The sequence below is a fragment of the Verticillium dahliae genome, genomic scaffold (genome assembly GCF_000150675.1).
Source record: "Verticillium dahliae VdLs.17 supercont1.3 genomic scaffold, whole genome shotgun sequence".
Taxonomy (NCBI): Eukaryota; Fungi; Ascomycota; class Sordariomycetes; order Glomerellales; family Plectosphaerellaceae; genus Verticillium; species Verticillium dahliae.
This window is the reverse complement of record NW_009276940.1, coordinates 1,363,721-1,381,405: the sequence shown is the minus strand read 5'-3', so window position 1 is coordinate 1,381,405 and position 17,685 is coordinate 1,363,721. Positions and strand designations below refer to the sequence as shown.

Genomic DNA, 17,685 nt, shown 5'->3' with positions numbered 1-17,685 from the left:
CGCGGGATGAGGGATGAGGGACCAACGTCAATGGAGGGGGGGCGGCAGCACAAGCAAGGCTGGGGCGGAGTGATGCTTGCAGGATGGATAGAAAGATTGATCAACGGATTGTGTGCCGGCGGCGGCGGGCGGGCGGGGAGAAGGGCGGGCTTGAGTGTGTCGAGGCCTCGGTACTTTCGTGCGAGGGAAGAAGCGAGATCGAGGCAGGACGGATTCGAAGCTGGTCGAGTGACAAAATCGGAAAGACCGTTGACAGGGACAAGGGGTAGAGGAGGCGAGTCGACGGCGGCCGACTGTCTAGGGTCAGGGTCTAGTCTAGGATCCTGTCGAAGGACGTTGAGGCACGTTGTCGGTCTGGCACCTGGGACTGTGAGCCAAGGTAGAGAAGAGAGAAAGAGAACAGACAGAGGAGAGAGGCCGAAGTGTGCCATCGAGCCGGGGCGGGCTGCGGTGGTGGTGCGGTACGGTGACACGCAGCATGTGGCCGACGGCCTCGAGTCCGCGATGGATGGTGCCAAGGCGCCGGGTTTTCCAGAACAGCGGGTTAGGAAAAACAAAAGATGACAAGGCAGCAAAAGCCAGAGGTCAGTGTGTGCGCATCTCGAGTTGAGGGCCGGGCGGCAACCTTGATGGCCACGATCTGGATCCACATCCCACTTTCGTCGGTCGCTGTTGCCCATCTGGATGTGGGTGAGGACCCGGATGGCCTGCCTTTCTCTGGGCAGGTTCCACTTCCAGCCTCTTGCCCGCGCAAATGGCAAGCGCGTCATGTTGCTGACTTCCTGCGCTTGGGGTGGCATCGATTTAGAATGCCTACCTCAGGTATCTGAGATCAAGTGCCTTGAGTAACAGTGCGGATAGGCCATACTAGAATTGTCTCATTCCATAGGTACTCAGCCCATCGCGTGAGGTCCTCTACATGCGGCATTGTGAAGCCGACAGAAAGATGCCACTGACCTTAACCTTAACTCTAGATGGATGGATCTGGCAAGAGCAGCCAACACACGGCTGCTCCACTCCTGCCGGCCAAGCTTAAATCCCGCGTCGCCTTCCCCTTCCGAGAACCTTGATGGCCGCGCTAGTCTCACAAACCCCACATTCGACCTCACCTCCTCCACCGCCTGTTGACCCTCGCCTGAGGTGCGATGAAGGACGGCCCAGTGCTGTGTGCGGCGGAGACCTGGCTCACCAAGATGGGTGTTGGTTAATCAAGCTCGGTTGACCACGAGGGCCTGTCGATGCGGTCGGGCAGAGGCCGCTCTCGCTTAGCCTGTGGTCTGGCCGTGTCTGGTCGTGAGAACCGATGAGGAGACAGGCAAACAGAGGGACACCTTTTCCGCGAATGGAACCAAAAGTATGTCTCAAAGAGAGTTGTACCCTACTTTTAAGCTTATCCTGAAGCCTATAACTCGCCATGTATTCTCCCGACTCGTGCTCTGCTACACGATGCCGTGTCCACCGAAGTCACGCGGTTGTGGCTGGTGCTCTTCATAGGGCACTGCAGCAAGTGAGCGTGGGCGAGGGTATTGGAGACACACTTCGCAAGGCTATACTCTACTGCGTCCATAGAAACCAACTTGGCTGTGCATGTTCATAGCCTTTCTTCCGTTTGCAAAGACCATACTCCCTGCTGGCTACTCACTGGTTCGCTGTGGCGTGGATCAGACACACCACATCAGCTTGTGTTGTAGTGGTTGAACTCACAGCGCATCATCTTCGCACACGGCCTCGTGACATGTTATGCAAGGGCCACGCCCAATTCATTCTATGGTTCTAATATTCGGTCGATCCGTAATGTACAGGCCGAGCATGCCTTCACAGGAAGAAAAGGCAACACAGAATCTCGACCTACAGAAAAGAAGAAGACAAAACGTTGCCCCAGAGCCTCGGCTCATTTTTTCATTCCCATCGCATTACATGCTGCACGATTTGCAGTATTTTGCAGACCAAAAACAACAGACACAAGACATGCCGATTCCTCGTCTTCCGCTTACAGGGCGAGCAGGGCGGCGACAGCGACGACACCCATGCCGGCGGCGACGTTGGCGGCACCGGCCTCGGTGACGTCGGAGGGGGTGGAGGAGGCGGCAGCATCGTCACCGGTGGTGCCGGCGGACGAGGTCGTGGCGTTGGACGCAGGGGCAGGGCCCTCGCAGTGCCAATGGTCGCCGTGGGGCTCGCAGCCGACGGACTGGGTGGGCGCAGGGGGGAGGTCGGGGTGGACGGAAGCCGAGGCGGAGGTGGTCACCTGGGCGCCCGTCTCGACAGCGGCCTCGCAGTGCCAGTGGTCGCCGTGGGGCTCGCAGCCGGTGGAGGCGGTGGGAGAGGGAGGGAGCGAGGGGTGGAGAGACTCGGAGCCGTGAGACTCGTGGTCGTGGTCGTGATCATGGTCGTGATCATGGTCGTGGTCGTGGTCCTCGGCGGCGGCGGTGGTGGTGGTGACGGCGGCGGCGGAAGAGGCGACGGCCGAGTCGACGGCAGCGTTAGTGGGGGCAGGGCCCTCGCAGTGCCTGGCAAAAGTCAGCATCTCCTGTGAGACAAGTGTTGTGAGGCTGGAACAAACTCACCAGTGGTCGTCGTGGGGCACGCAACCGATGGACTCGGTGGGCGCGGGGGGCAGAGACTGAGCAACCGAGACGGAAGCAAGGCCCATGAGGGCGAGGATCTGAGCAGCCTTCATGTTGATGGTGGTAGGGTATCAGTGTAAGGTGGAATGGGCTGTTGTGGATTGATTGTACAGGTCCAAGCGAATGCAGACTCTTCGGTGGGAAACGAATGTGAAGGTGAGAAGCAAGAGAGTCAGGCAGAAGAGTTACCGAGTGCGCCAGAGCTTTATATTCAAGGTACGCTTGTGCCACGAGCTGTGGCTGGACGGCGCCGGGCCATGCTGAGAGTGGTGCCAACGCCTTGTACCAGGATGAGACCTTGTAGTCAGAATGCGGGCGGATTGCTTGGCATCAGAACGAAGCGCCTCGATTCCCTGATGCGATGTGCGTCGGCCCCGGTCCGGGATAGAGACATTGGAATCGAGACGTGAGCAAGTAAGTGTCTGGTTGCACAGATGAGCCCACCAGGGTCCTATTGGCCCATATGTCGCCTCATGCTTCGAAGCAAGGCATTGCTACCTTGCCACCCGTTCAATTCAGCTGCTAAATCGACCAGGATCGAATTCTCAGGATCAGGGCCCTCAAGCTGGAGGGAGCGGGTGGTCTTGGCAGTGGCTCCAGTCCGTCTCCCCATCCGGGCCATCAGGGTCCTCACGAGGAGGATGGAGGGTCTCTTCCCGCTTTCGGACATGGTGCATCCACCAACCACCACACCAATGCCGACTTCTGCTCGGCCTAGGTAGCTTGTCGTCATTCTGCCTCTGGTCACTGTCGGTGGTTGTGAGAAAAGCTCCTCATAACGGGCCTCGCCCCCTCCCTAGTTGCGGCCCCCATACGAGTCAACCTTGATGGAAATGAGCCTGCTCACCTCTTCAGCCGGCCAGCCTCGTTGCCACCAGCCGTTTTGTTCAGCCAGCAGGTCGTGTCGATCGTCTTGGCCCTTACTAGTTCTGATCCTTTCAATCCTGACAGACGAGAGCCTCGCCTGGGTCTACACATGGACTCGTCTAACCTCGACGGCCCTTGTTGGCGATTCTGACTCGGCTCACGGTTGCCGGATAATGATTGCTGCAGAATACGAAACCATAGTCCTCAGCCAAGTCATCATGCCCAGGGATTCAATCTTCAGCCCATCACTGTGCTTGAAAAGAGATGCCCCCACGTATCACAAACAGTCGAGCTAGCAGTGGATGCGACTAGCGAAAGCTCTGCCCACCCTCATAGCTGGCATGGGAAGGTGATACAACGAGCAGACCCTTCGAAGTCCTTTTCAAGGTCTTCGGACACTATGGCACATGGTAAAAGTGGGCAAGTTCCGGTCTTGGCTTCTGGGCAAATGGAGCCACTTTGATGTTGTTATGATGGGCCTAAATGCAGATCAAGTCCTTTTCACCAACGTGACTGAGATTGCAGACATCTGGTGTGTCAAATCACTTGCAAAGACAATGATGGATCAGTCAGGTCAAATTGAGGGTTCGGTCTACAAACGAGACCGCCTAGCAAGCCTCCCAGGGTTGACAGACCTGCCCCTCGTCGTCAACGCCGACTGACTGAAGGTAAACAACGACTACGGAGCACATGGCAAACCCTCCAAGCTATCTTGACCTGACCTTCGATCCAGCTTGATCCGAGCAACAAGTCTCCGCAATCATGCAAACGCACTGCACTTCCACTCTGAGAAGCGACCCGGCTTCATGCCCGGGCAGTGCACTGCCATCAATCTCACCCCTCTTAGACGACACCAGCGGCGTCTTCCTCAGCTTGTTTAATGAGACGCTGAACATGCCAGTGCACAAGGTCCCGAGCAGCCATGGCGTCTTCGAGGCTGTCGTGTCCGCGACCCATCTGAATCTGGCGACCGAGTCTCTCCTGAGCCAGGCTCTTGAGGCTGAGCTTGCCACGCTGCGACGACTGCTGTTTCTTCTCCTTCTTCTCGTCAACCTTTCCGGCATCAGCAGACGGGCCAGGGCCGCCCTCGAGCCACTGACGCTCAGCCTCGGCAGACTCGCGGTCGGCCTCCTCCTGCTCCCGCTTGGCCTTCTGGTAAGCAGCCTCGACAAGGTACGAGTCGACGATGACGGGGTGGATCCAGTTGAGGGCAGACAGGTCCGAGTTGCCTCCATGGACGACGACAATGGTCTGGGGTCCGATGTACTTGAGAATCTGGAGGCGAGCAATGCCGGTGCCCATGATGCAGAGGCCATCGCGCTGGGCCTGCTTCAGTTGCGGCCAGGTGACGCCCGAATACTGGGTGTTGAGGTGGGCCATGTTGACGTCGGGCCAGACGAGGTGGTTGATGAGGACCTCGGCCGTGAAGTAGTCAATGAGGGTGACGCGAACGAGCTGGGGCTCATTGTCAAAGGCAGTGCCCATCTCGCAGTCGAGAGCGACGGCACTGCGGATGAGCTTCGGGCTGCGAAAGTACTCGTGGGCACGCGGGGTGTTGTAGCACTGGAAGCGGACGGTCATCTCCTTCAGGCTGAACTCGCGGGGAAGGTGCTCGTTGTCGTGCATGCAACCGGGCTGGGAGACATGCTGGTTGCAGCAAGTCCAGACCTGGAAGTATCCTCAGCGTCTGCGCATTTCCAGAGACCACGATCAAGTGGGTACAGGTTTCTCTCGCTTTGGCAAAAGAGGACAAAGAATGTTCATGGACAACGTCACTTACCTTGTTCTTGATCTCACCGCTGTGCCAGTTACATCTGAACTTGCCCTCTCCCTGGTGCTCCTTCTGATGTTCGTTGATATCCTGAGCAACCTGCTTTCCGAGAGCGTTGGTGCTGAGTTTGGCAGAGTTCTCGCCGGTGTTGCTGGGGCACGACTTGACGCGAGTGCTTTCATTCTTGCGAGGAGTAGACCGTCCCTTGCTGCCAGCACTGCCGCTAACAGCGGCATCAAAGACGCGAACATTAGGAAGGGTATCAGCCACGTTCTGAGCGACAGAAACGGTGGCGGCAATGGGCTTCTTGCAGACGCCTGTTTTTCGTCGTCAAAAAATTAGCTCGACTCTTTTAGGAAAGAGACTCCACGATACGAAAGTCGATGGTAAGCCGCATTTCGTGGCGTTTCGTGGTATTTCGTGACACGAAATGACCCACGCCATCCATGGACGCATCAGGAAGGAAGGCACAGAAGACAGATGGAAACTCACAACGCGAATCGCACCGTTGGCAGCGATTCTTGGCCTCGAGATCATTGATGGAGAGCTGCTTTATGATGTAGCCTCCCTTCTTCAGCTCAGGGCTGCTTGAGGTCAGCCTGGTGAGGTACCGCATGTACTCGGCGTCGGGTTCAATCTGGACGGCATGCGGGCCTAAGTCTTTGCTCTGGGCAGAGCCCTTGCGGGAACCAGTATTCTGCTTAGGCATCTTTCAATGACGAATCCGGCGTGATCTGATGTTATTGCGGTGTTGGTGACGCTGATAACGCCAGCGGTTGTGTTGGCGGGTTGGGGGTGCTGGTTGCAGGAGGTGATGGGTCTAGGTTGGGAGTTTGGTAAGTGCGTAGAAATCCAGGCACAAACAATCTTTCTATGTAGCTGTATTTCTCCATACAACGGCAGGAGCGGTTTGTCTATTGTTTTTCTTTCAGTTGTCTGCGCATTCACCGATACGCGACGCGCTTGTCATTTAATCGTTTGGCAGGTTAGCTTGCTCACAATCCTTGAGCAGGTACACTGTGGGATATCTTTCATACTTTGTCACTTTCTACTTTTCTCTATCAGACTACCTCGCGATGACGGTATTCTGGTGCCATAAACAAAGCAGCCCATATCCCAACATCGCTCGCAAAGAACTGCGTTCAGTACTGAACGTGCACGAGGATCGCCCTTTCAGAGGTTAAAGCCGCAGCCACATTTGCTCCCCTAAAACAAGGCATCTACAAAGGTATTCATAGAATAGATTTTCTCTGTAGTGCCATTTCTGAAGAGAGGAGGACTCGAAATTTCATCACAGAGAAAAGGTCCAAAGCCCGAGCACGACACTGGGATGGCTGAAACCAGTAAAGAATAAGGACACGGCCATTTCCTCTTTGTCCATAAAGTCCTACACCCGCCTGCCCAATTTTCATTCGCCATAGTCATTGGCTCAAAAACGGGAAGTTTGCCATTCTAGTTGTCAATGCTATGCACATTCTAGCTTCCATGTTCGCTTTTACTTCATATGACCGTGGTACTGCCAGCCCAGCTTACCAGGAGTTTTGAAGATGATCTTAAGCCGCGATCGCCACACTGCAGACTTACGATGGCATCCGTCATAGCATGTGATTGTTGCTGAGCCAAATTCCGACACCCGGGAGTCGGTTAGATAAGTTGGCTGGGGTTGATCGTTGGTTCCGTATGGAGGAATTCACTTTCTCGCCATGTCCAAAACCCTCACTCGACATCGGTTGGCTTACGTCATGTGTCTTTCCAAGATGACCCTGTGATAAATTTGAAGTGACTATTGTTTTCCAACCTCAACCTATTACTTCGTTGAGGTAAGAACGATTACCAAATCTGCATTTGCGAGCCAAGATGTACAGGCCTACTGGCGTGGCAAGATGTGACCAAAAATGTTCCAGGCGACAGTTTATGTACATGGCCGTAAGAGTACCGTAGGCAGAGTAAACGCAAACCTGCCCATTGTGTCTCCTAGAGCGGGCAGATTGAACTTTTCGCAGATGATGGATCTACCTGAGCAAATTCTCTACCTGAGGCGTAATGTCAATCAGGGGAAAGCTCATCCTGTTTCCAGCAAGAGTGCCTGGCACCCGCGCATCACCGAAGAACTCGGTGACGGCATAGATCGACTCGCCAATCTGAAGAAAGGCCACCGTAGTACCCCCTCGGAGAGAAAACTGTTGGGAATCACTCCAAGGTTCTCGGCAGTGTTTCACTTGCCATCCGATGAGCGGAGAACATAGGTTCCGTTGACGTTGTCGGAGATGAGAAGAGCCCTGTCCGAGTAACGATGAGGCAGGTAGGCGCCGTCCAGGTTGATACCGATCGGACCGTTCCCAGACGACAGTGGGATTCTGACGGGAGTGCCCTTCTGAGCGCGAATGTTAAACTTGTAGAGCTGTCCATCCATATTGTCGCTGACTATCAGATTCTTGCCAATGTTGACGATGCCACTGTAGCCGTGGACTGTGTGATCGGGCAGGGTTGCAAGGTACCAAGGCGTGGCCTGCTTTCCATCGGCGTTGACGCGGATGATGCTGTTTGAGCAAGTGCCGAGCACAAAGGCATTGCCCAGCTCATCGTGCTCAACGTCCGGGTACCCACTGTAGACACCATATGTGACTGCAATCAGATTCGTTTTTCAAAGGACCCGATCGTCCTGTGGACCGTATTTGACGAGAAAGTTGTCGCCCGAAATGTTTTGGCCTCCAGTTTCGAAGGATGAGCCGGCGTCAATCACGATGAAGAGCCGATCCCGGGGATCGACCTGAACGCCATTCGAGTGCAGGAGAGGGTTTCCACTGAGTCCCGGGACTGTGAGGGTCTCAACGACAGAATTCTTGTTAGGGTCCTATCCTGCAACAGTGGCGTTATAGAGGACACTGAATGTAAGGTCAACAGGGGTAGTACGGGGCCAGGTGTTATATGATGTATAACCCGCCTGAAATACGCCACACAGCGCTTGGCATCAAAATCGGTATTTTCTGGGTATAGCTGGAAAGCATCGATCGTGAGATCGCCTTTGACCTCCAGTCGCACAACCTGGCCAGCACTGAAGGGAAAACGACCACAAGGAACGATGCGTGACGGCGAATGATTATTAAGCGAAAATGCTTTGGTGTATGGTAAGGCAGGCAAGTAGTACAGGTTTGCGCCGTCGAGATTGACCCATGCAGCCTTGTGAGACCTCGCGCGGTCCCCCTTGCATGATGCCAAGCAATCTCTTTTATACGGACAGCTGGATCAGGGAGATCTTCAGAGGTCGCGCCTCCCGCTCCCCCGCCTCCCGCCATCGCAATCGCTACTCACATCATCGTCTTGCGTCACGTTCCATCTTCGTAAAAACCCGGGACCAGTTTGACTCCGGACCCGGCACGCCAACCAAGTGGGGCTCGCGTGGTGTTGATAATCAGATGGGGCTCTTGCTGTCAAATCCATCGGAACGAAGCCTTGGTCAAGCTCCCTTGATCATGCTCGGAATGTCCCTTGACCAAACAGATGGTGGCTGCCCCGCCTTCTCCTGCGTTGGCAGGCTCGAGAAGCTACCAGTAGAACTCGTAATAATGAAACAGGCGGGATTGGAAATCCTCCGACGGTGACCGATGCTTTCATCAGTCACACTTGCGCAGGTGGGGCGTCCCACGTTGGAAGCTGAGCGAAGCTTGCTTGACACGCCATTCCGGTCTTGCTTTAGGATTCCCTCGTCAAATGGAGACGCCGACGAAGATGGGCTGGACCCAGACCGGCAGTTGCCATTTCAGCATGGTTTGAGCATAGGTCGCGTCGCCATTAGCTGCTTACATGACGAGATTTGATGCCGAACTCCATCCCCCCTTCCCAAGTCCAGCCAGAGGGAGAGAGGGAATGCCTATATTAGGAGTCAACCCATCCATTCACCAAACTCAATCGGCCCTACAATCATCATACTCACTTCAACACCTCGGAAACACACTTCTTCATTCAGCCTATCCGTCGCCTCCATCAACGATACCCAGGATCCTTCCTACTCAGTCTGCTCAATATGTCTGCCATCAAGAATGTCGCTCACGCCGGCGTACGTTTCTCCTCTCGGCAGCTGATCGTTTCAGCTTCTAACCAGTGTCCATCATAGGCCGTCGGTGCTCTCGGTGAGCCTGTTCTCACAGAGCTCGTCAACGCTGGCTTCAACGTGACCGTCCTCACCAGAGCTGCTGGCAAGGTGCCTGCTGGCTTCGCAGACAAGGTCAAGGAGGTTGTCGTCGACTACAACGACCCCGCTTCCCTGAAGTCCGCGCTAGCTGGCATCGACGCCGTCGTCTCCACCCTCGGCGCCCCCGCGGTGGGTGAGCCCCAGCGCAACCTTGTCGAGGCGGCGGTCGAGGCCGGCGTCCAGCGCTTCATCCCTTCCAACTTTGGCTGCGATCACCAGAACGCCCTGGCACGCCAGCTTCCCGTCTTCGCCGAGAAGATCAAGACGGAAGAACTCCTCGTCGAGAAGGCCAAGAACACCCCTCTCTCCTACACATTCGTCTACACCAACCTCTTCCTCGACTGGGGCATCGCCTACGGCAGCCTGCTCAACGTCAAGGAGAAGGTTGTCAACCAGTACAACGGAGGCAAGCTGCCTATCAGCGTCACCCGCCTGGAGACGATCGGCAAGGCTGTCGTCGGCGTCCTCAAGAACCCCGAGGCAACGGCGAACCGAAGCGTGCGCATCGAGGACGCCAAGCTCTCCAACAGCCAGGTCGCCCAGTGGGCGCAGGAGGCTATCCCAGGCAGCTGGAGCACCCCCGCAATCGACAGCAGCGAGCTCAAGGCCAAGTCAGACGAGGCTCTCAGCAAGGGTATCTTTGAGGGTTGGGTCTGGTTCAACTACATTGTGCATGGCGCCACCACCGAGTCGTACGGCCCTAGCTTCCAGAATGTCGACAACGAGCTTCTTGGTCTCAAGGGTCTCTCTGGGCAGGAGTTGGAGGATTATGTGAAGACTCACATCAAGCAGAACGCTTAAGCGAATATGTAGGGACTTCAATACCCAGTCATGATAATGAACAATGTCAACTTAATCGTCAAGTCTAACCCTTTCCTCATTCGGCAACTGTATGGTTTGGAATATATCTTTTGCACAATTGACATCAAATGACGACAGACTGAAAACTTTCAACCGATCAAGTAATAGCGATTTTATCCTGAGTATCTCACTTCTTTACCCCACCATGAAGTCCACTGCTCTGACCAACAATTATTCTATATGTACTCTTCTTTCATAAAACTGCCATGACGTGTATGCGATTTCCGCTGCTACATGGCTCTAACGTCCAAAATTCCGAGACCTTCTCTATACCGTGATCCAGCGCGCCATCCAGGTGTCAACAATCTCCTTCGCCTCATCGACGAGACCGAGATCCAAAAGTAGCTGCGTGGTTCCCCGCACAGCAGATTCAAGGGCTGAAAAGATCCAGGCATGCGTTATGCTGGTGTGCTCACCGACGAAAATGGTGTTCATCTCGGTCTTGTGGTACGCAGGAATGAACAGCTCCTGCTGGCCGACGGTGGGGGACGCCCATGCGCCGGCCTGGTGCTCGTCCACCTCCCAGCATTGACGATCGTAGGAACCGGTCCACTGCTCGTTGGCGATTTCGCCGTGGACCTCCACCATGGCGCGCTGGATAAGGGCGACGTGGTCCTCTTCGCTGAGTGCAGCGACGGACCGCGCCGCCGTGCCGGAAGTGTAGGAGCCCAAAATGACACCGGGCCCGGTGGAGTTGATCTTGTATGCGGGGTAGCAGACGGAGCCGACTCCGGGGATATCGGTCGACCCGCAGCCTCCGAAAATGGGATTCTCCTGGTGCTCCCAGAAGCGGGTCTCGTAGTGCAGAGCGACCTTGCAAGACTGGGCGTAATTCAAGGTGGAGATGGCTCTCGAAAGTAGGCTGGAGTAGGTAGGAGTCCTCCAGAGCCTGACCTTGGAAAATGGAACGGCCACGACTGCATAGTCATACTCGTCACTCTTGGGTACCTTGTCAAGGGGGCTTTCTCTCCAGGTGAGCGCCACCTTGGACGTCGTCTCGTTGTACTGAAGCCCGTCGACCTTTCGGCCGTACGTAATCTTTCCCTCGACATGAGGCGCGAAAGCCCGCGGGAGCGAGTCGAGGCCCTTGTCAATGGTGCGCCAGGTGGTGGCCGAGAAGTAGACATTGTCATACCAGTCACCCCACATGGGCGAGTTGCCTATGCCGCCGACAAAGTCCACAGTGTCTCCATCCAGGCCAAGCTGGTACTTGAGGTAGGCGGCCTCGGACCAGCTGAAGAGGCCCCTGTCAATGGCGTCGCGGTGGGCTTGGAACACGTTCGTGGAAATGTTGCGCATGCGCTCCGGTGACATGTCGAGCAGGCGTTCGAGGAACTTGCCGCCCAGCTCGGCACCTTCGGGGTCAGATGCATTGGCCGCCTTGGGGATCATGTCTGGGCTGGCAGCAGCCTGGGCGCTGCTGGGAATGTGACCGTTCGGTAGACGATATCCGCGTGAGTTTGTTGGCGTGTTGGGGCTGCTCTGGATCCAGGGGATGAACTTGACGGCTAAATCCGAGTCATTGCCGTTCATCTCGTTGAGCACATCGGCCAGCTGGAAGACCATCTTGTGGTCCTGAATGTCGAGGGTCTCGTTGGTGTCTGTGTATTTGACTGACACGGGGAATCGCATGGGGCCCATCTCCTGATATTGGTAGTCGTTGGGTCCAGTGCCGTTGAGATACTTGGTGCGAACACGGCCGCCCACGCGGGCGGTAGACTCAATAATATGCCAATCAGTGATGCCAGCTGAGGTCAAGAGCAGACTCGTCATGAGTCCAGCCATGCCACCGCCGACAATGGCGATCTTCTTGCTCTTGGCTTCGGCCGTAGACAGAGAGGCCTTCTTGGTCGAGTTCAAGTACTTGACGCCGTTGAACCAAAGCCCGTTGGAATCACCCGTCTCGTGCAGGGTCTGGCGCTTTCGAAGCGGGTCAGAGAAGCTGATGGGCTCGGAACGACCAAGCAGACGGCCCTCGGAGTAGGCATGAAGACAGCCTTCTTGCCTGACATCGTGGGGAACCACCCATACCAGGCGGTCTGGGGCAGCCTCCCGTCTCGTGAACAGAGAGGCTACTTCGTGCTGATAGTGGTTGGTGCTCTTGGGGTTACATTCGCCGTACACAATGTGAACATTGCCGTGGGGAAAGTTGTCCTCGTAGGTGACGTGGATATTATGCACTGACTCTGACGAGACACCGTCAAGGCCATGGAAGCGGATGGTGTCTTGAGATCTCAATGCTGGACTTGACAAGACCCCGCTGCTGAGGGCAAGAACCAGGATCGAGGCGGCTTGAGGGCTCAACATTTTGGATTTCGTTCGAGCTGCTATTGAGAGACTGGAACAAGTGAGGATATCGACCAAGTTCCAATATCATGAAGGGCGCCGGCAGTGATGTCTTATATCGTTGTCTGTGGCCGATGCCCGGCGATCATGTTTACGACCTTTGGCCGCCACAAAGCAGCTCTCAATCACAATTTGCAGCTCTGACATCTCGTTACCAAGAGTAGTCAGCGAGGCTAATGCAGATGTTGCAATCGCTGGCCTGAGAAGGGTCACGTCGGACGGAGGCTGGTCGGCTCCGCTCCGACACGCCACGAGGCTGGCCACTACGAGATAAGTTCCGATCTCGTTATGACTACGCATTTTGACAAGCCTGGTATTCAATGCTGATGTTTTCCTCCAGTCTCGGTTTGTGTCGGTGAGGCTTATCATGAAGATTACTCGTACCATTGGTCGGGTATACTCGAAGGATCCATGCAGCGATAACACCAAGAGGCACTTGCAGCGATAAAGACAAACCACCACGCTTTCCTATCAGGATGATCATCTGTGTCTAGTCGCCGGCTTGGAACGCGGGGTAGCCATAGAATACCCGACATCTCCATCAGGAAGGAGAAAAGAGGCAACGGACTTCACAGCACGTGGCGCCACGTGCTGGTTCAGGTTTCAACTGCTGCTTGCTGCCTCGTCCGTCTCTGAGATGATGGCAGCACCGCTCTCACAATTCGTAGAAATAGGTGAAGTCCACAAATATTGTCCAGCCTTGCAGAGCCTTGGGTGGAGAGCGAGCTTGCTTTGCTGAGTCTAGATTCCGGGCCTTAAATGACGGACTGAGTCAGTAACTTAGCTACGACATCTCGAGCAGAATTTCTGATCAAAAACGTCGCGATAGAAAGAACTCGCTTGTGATCTGCATTGGTCATGACGGCGTGTCATTCTGGTCAACTGACATACCGCTCCTTGAGATGTCCAGCTTGGCGGCTGGAGCGATAGCAAAATGGTTCGAGTCACGGCACAGCCGGAGTGAGTATTCCTCACCCCCGCGGGGTCATCAACAAGACGGTTCAATCGGTTCGGATCCAGCAGACTCTGCGCAAAGATAACAGACCCGAGGGGTTGGAACTGCTGTCTCTGGGACATCTCGGCTCAGCTGTTAATTGTGGGTGGGCTAAGAGGCCCCCGAGTTCGAAGCCAAACGCGGCGATCTGACGGATGCCACGGTAGACCGATGATTCAGCAGTTCTGTAGGGTTCAGACTCCGGACAATTATCAGATAAGTCACCTTCTAGATTGAGAGATTAATGCACAAAAGTGGGAAAGAATCATGTCGGCGAAGGGCGTGAAGTCTTCGCCTTGTGCTATGCGCCAGGGCGCGGGGTTCGGTGGGAATCGATGCCGCCAACTTTCTTGGCAAAGCTGATAACGATTGTACGAGGTTGGCGATCGCAACATTGTCTTCAGAATGGAGGGGTTGACGACGTCTCCGATCGGAGCTCATAGACTTGCAAGCTTCTTGCAGACAAGAAAAAGGATCATATTTAAACAAGCACGTCACCTTCAGTAATGACTTGAGGCAAGCATCGCAGAGGTTCTTATTGTCAGCAGAATTGAGATTGTCATTTCCATTTCACTCCTTCCATTTGGCTCATATCAAGACTAGCAACAAGTCGAAATGTTCGGAACGGCGATTCTCAAGACGGCAGCGTTGCTTCTCGTTGCTGCTGGGTCGGCATTTGCTGCACCTTCGACACTCCTTCAGTCACGATCCAAGTCTCCCATTACGCACCTTGGATCTCAGGGCCCCATCTTGTGTACGTTTGTTTGATCTTATTTCCAACAGGGCTCGTCGGGTACTTACTCTCTTCAGCCGGCGGTGTCATGACCAAAGATATTGTCTACACCAGTGGCACGATCCCCTCTGTCAATGGCACGATCCCTGAAGGCATTGAAGCCCAGACGGTAGGTCACCACCAGCCCTATGTGGTTGTCCTCTCTACGCTTTGATGACTGACGGACAGCAGGCTGCTGTCATCAACAATATCGGGCTCATCCTGGAAGAAGCGGGCACGTCGTGGGACATGGCCATCAAAACGACGGTGTTCCTCGCCAACATGGACGATTTTGCTGCGATGAACGGCGTGTACGGCAAGCTGCTGCCCAACCCGAAGCCGGCACGAACGACCATCCAGGCGGGCAAGCTGCCAGGCAACTTTCTGGTGGAGATTGAAGCTGTGGTGGCGCGTCCTCACTGCTAATAAGGCTTTGGGCTTGGTCGGTCGCATCATGTGTCTGGCTCAAGTGTAACAGGGTTGTCCACTGCGATTGAAAGATGCATGCGATTCAATGATGACGGAATGCATGACTGAGCTGAAACCAGGCCCGTACACTGTGAAAGAGGCAATTGCCGATTGGACTGCACCGTTATAGGAATAGCTTCACGGAGCACCAGCATGGCCTTGGGCGCATTGCGAAGTTATGTGGTGATGTCTCGGGGAAATAGCCGTCTTTGTTCCCAACCTACCTAGGTACCTAAGTTAGGCATGTAAGCACTGGTAGAGGCATGGAGCAGTCCTTGTTCGTCTTCTGGCGGCAGGAATGAGCGCTGTGGCTTCGGGAAGTATTGGGGTGCCGAGTAGAAAATGAGGAGGGAGCAGCTCGGACCACCCTCGACAAGTATACTGTACATGTACACCACACTGCCTTGTGTGCCGGTTTTTTCTCTGCCGCGTGGTACGTGAATAATGAATAAAGGGGTCCCTTCGGCAGCAGGCTCGTGGTGGGTTTCGGACCCTGAGGTGAGTGAATACATAGTACATGGTTGTTCGTCCCACCTGCACCAGTAGGCCGGGATGCCATGATGTTGTGGAACGAACCTTAACCATCCCTTGACCTTGTCTACCTAGGTATATGTACAGTCCATGGTCATTACTGGTTCCAAGCCCCCAAGATTGATAAAACGATACTGTGGCGCACGATGGCGAGCGACCGCAGCGACATGGCGCCAGGTAGCAACCAGCTGGTGCTTCTGCTCTGCTCTTTCGGCTGCCGCCGCCTTATCCGGGCAATCGGGCGCTGTTCGGCTGCAGGGTACCTACCTAAGGTAGGTACATAGTACCTTACCTAAAATGTTAGATCTGGATGCCAATTTTAGAGATGCTTCGGGCGGCACTAGGCAGCGAATACAGCGGAGGATGCACTGAAGGGGGCCTCAGTTCAGCCCTGGAATGACAAGGACCAACCAGAAGAGGTCGAGGCTAGCGACAAGCCTTCTTCGATGGATACGAGAGTGGGGCCTTTCCACCCGATCCTTCCACTGGCGCCTGGACTTGGCAGATTACATGTACATAGTACCTACCTACACCTGGACCACTCTGCTCAGGGGGCGGCACGGGGCAAAAACTCAAAGACTTGCTCACGAATCCGTCTGCTTTTATTGTTGTGTATTCCCTCCCCCCTCCCCGCCGCCGCCGCCGCCCGCCTCCCTCGCGCCTCCTTGCCACGTTGTTTCTGTTGTCTGCTTGACTGCGTGTGCGCCTCTTTACTCTGATCAGGACGCAGCCAGACCAGAATATCCCACACACTCTTTTACTCGTTTTGTTCGTTCGTTCCTTCGAGTTCAGACCACACGCGGTCTGTCAAACAGTCATGGCGGCTAGGCGATCCTGGATTTACGAGAGCGTACGCGGCGCATCCGTCGCTCGCTCTCGCATGACGACGACGCGATATTGGGTCATGCTTAGCAGCTTCGTCGCTGTGGCCCTCATCCTGCTGGGCATGCACCTCCACAGCAGCACCCGTCTGCCTCCCCTCTACTCCAAGACGGGCAAGGTCAAGCCGCCGCCGCCCTACCCCGACACATCCGTCGTCCTCGCCGAGGGCGAGCTCCGCGAATGGGTGCCTCCCGAAATGGACGCCCTCGTCCACGGCGTCCGCGCCTCCGACGGCATCCGCCGCGACCCCAAGTACAAGCTCGAAAAGTTCCCCTACTCGCCCATGGACAACCCGCCCCACGACGACGGCCACCAGCGCCCGTGGCTCGGCGCCGTCATCTGCTCGGCCTGGGATCTCAAGAGGAGGATGCTCATCCGCTACACGTGGATGAAGCTCTACAAGGACGTGCCCATGGACCAGCGCTTCGTCATCTCGAACCCGGGTCCTCGCTGGATGGACATCATCCGCCAGGAGAACCGCACCTACGGCGACCTCATCGTGCTCGACCACCTGCAGGAAGACGACTTTACCGCCAACACGGTCAAGACGATTGAATTTTACCGCTGGCTCGTCGAGAAGAGCCCGCGCAAGTACGAGTTTGTCACCAAAATGGACACGGACCTCTGGGTCAACGCCCGCGGCTACTACGACCGCCAGATCCTGCCGCGGCTCGAGGCCCAGGCCGGCAACACGACGCTCGTCTCGACCGTCGACTACACCGTCATTGGCCAGTTCTACTACGACTCGTACCACAAGACGTCCTTCCCGCACGGCGCCATCTACACCGTCACCTGGGACATTGTCCAGCTGCTGCCCGTGCTGCAGGACAAGTTCCACGTCATCGCCGGCGAGGACGTCACCATGGCCTGGCTCCTGATGAGGGGCAAGCAGAAGGTTAACATGGCCGTGCTCAACGAGCAGGAAAAGTTTGAGTTTGACCAGAAGGACACGCGCCGCGGCGAGGACGGCCCCTGGGCCCGCACCGGCACCGACGTCACGTCGCCCTGGCACGCCCTCGCCGGCAAGGAGGCCCTCGCCATCCACATGCTGAAGAAGGACGACGAGTGGCTCATGGTCGCCTCCGTCTTTGACAAGAACGGCCTCATCGACGCGCCCACCACCGAGAGTCACGAGTTCCGCGACGACAACGACAAGCCCGGCTACCCGCGCCCCCACTACACGGCCATTCCCGACAGTTTCTGGGAGACGGACAAGGATGGCAGGCTGCTGTGCAACGGCGTCTGGAAGCTCGAGGCCGGCGTCGGCCGTGACATGAAGAAGACGGACGATAAATGAGGACGATAGAGACATAGGGACGGCACGGGCGTTCTTTTTTTTCTATTTTCTTTTTTTTCCCCCTCCTTTTTGTATAA

At 55.7% G+C, this 17,685-nt stretch overlaps 7 protein-coding genes across 7 annotated transcripts; 3 read left to right on the top strand and 4 right to left on the bottom strand.

Moving 5' to 3' along the window:
- Window positions 1-1,990: 1,990 nt before the first annotated feature.
- On the bottom strand, window positions 1,991-2,763 carry VDAG_02067 (uncharacterized protein; the record flags this gene model as incomplete). Its single annotated transcript, XM_009658096.1, has 2 exons — window positions 2,568-2,763; window positions 1,991-2,510 (listed from the first exon to the last, which is right to left on the bottom strand). Exons 1-2 carry the CDS (start codon window positions 2,678-2,680, stop codon window positions 1,991-1,993), a joined length of 633 nt encoding a protein of 210 aa, XP_009656391.1. The 5' UTR covers window positions 2,681-2,763.
- Window positions 2,764-4,337: 1,574 nt separating this feature from the next.
- VDAG_02066 (uncharacterized protein) lies at window positions 4,338-5,974 on the bottom strand (the record flags this gene model as incomplete). Its single annotated transcript, XM_009658095.1, has 3 exons — window positions 4,338-5,162; window positions 5,275-5,582; window positions 5,758-5,974. The coding sequence occupies 3 exons, from the start codon at window positions 5,972-5,974 to the stop codon at window positions 4,338-4,340; spliced, it is 1,350 nt and encodes a 449-aa protein (XP_009656390.1).
- A 1,045-nt stretch (window positions 5,975-7,019) lies between these two features.
- On the bottom strand, window positions 7,020-8,237 carry VDAG_02065 (TRI14 protein; the record flags this gene model as incomplete). The annotated part of the gene is made up of 3 exons (XM_009658094.1): window positions 7,020-7,890; window positions 7,936-8,092; window positions 8,226-8,237. 3 exons carry the CDS (start codon window positions 8,235-8,237, stop codon window positions 7,481-7,483), a joined length of 579 nt encoding a protein of 192 aa, XP_009656389.1. The 3' UTR covers window positions 7,020-7,480.
- Window positions 8,238-9,213: 976 nt separating this feature from the next.
- On the top strand, window positions 9,214-10,258 carry VDAG_02064 (uncharacterized protein; the record flags this gene model as incomplete). The annotated part of the gene is made up of 2 exons (XM_009658093.1): window positions 9,214-9,322; window positions 9,380-10,258. Exons 1-2 carry the CDS (start codon window positions 9,290-9,292, stop codon window positions 10,256-10,258), a joined length of 912 nt encoding a protein of 303 aa, XP_009656388.1. The 5' UTR covers window positions 9,214-9,289.
- A 327-nt stretch (window positions 10,259-10,585) lies between these two features.
- On the bottom strand, window positions 10,586-12,625 carry VDAG_02063 (L-amino-acid oxidase; the record flags this gene model as incomplete). Its single annotated transcript, XM_009658092.1, has 1 exon — window positions 10,586-12,625. The coding sequence occupies one exon, from the start codon at window positions 12,623-12,625 to the stop codon at window positions 10,586-10,588; it is 2,040 nt and encodes a 679-aa protein (XP_009656387.1).
- Window positions 12,626-14,273: 1,648 nt separating this feature from the next.
- On the top strand, window positions 14,274-15,276 carry VDAG_02062 (translation initiation inhibitor; the record flags this gene model as incomplete). Its single annotated transcript, XM_009658091.1, has 3 exons — window positions 14,274-14,412; window positions 14,469-14,560; window positions 14,623-15,276. 3 exons carry the CDS (start codon window positions 14,274-14,276, stop codon window positions 14,854-14,856), a joined length of 465 nt encoding a protein of 154 aa, XP_009656386.1. The 3' UTR covers window positions 14,857-15,276.
- A 970-nt stretch (window positions 15,277-16,246) lies between these two features.
- VDAG_02061 (uncharacterized protein) lies at window positions 16,247-17,608 on the top strand (the record flags this gene model as incomplete). Its single annotated transcript, XM_009658090.1, has 1 exon — window positions 16,247-17,608. One exon carries the CDS (start codon window positions 16,247-16,249, stop codon window positions 17,606-17,608), a length of 1,362 nt encoding a protein of 453 aa, XP_009656385.1.
- Between the last annotated feature and the right edge of the window lie 77 nt (window positions 17,609-17,685).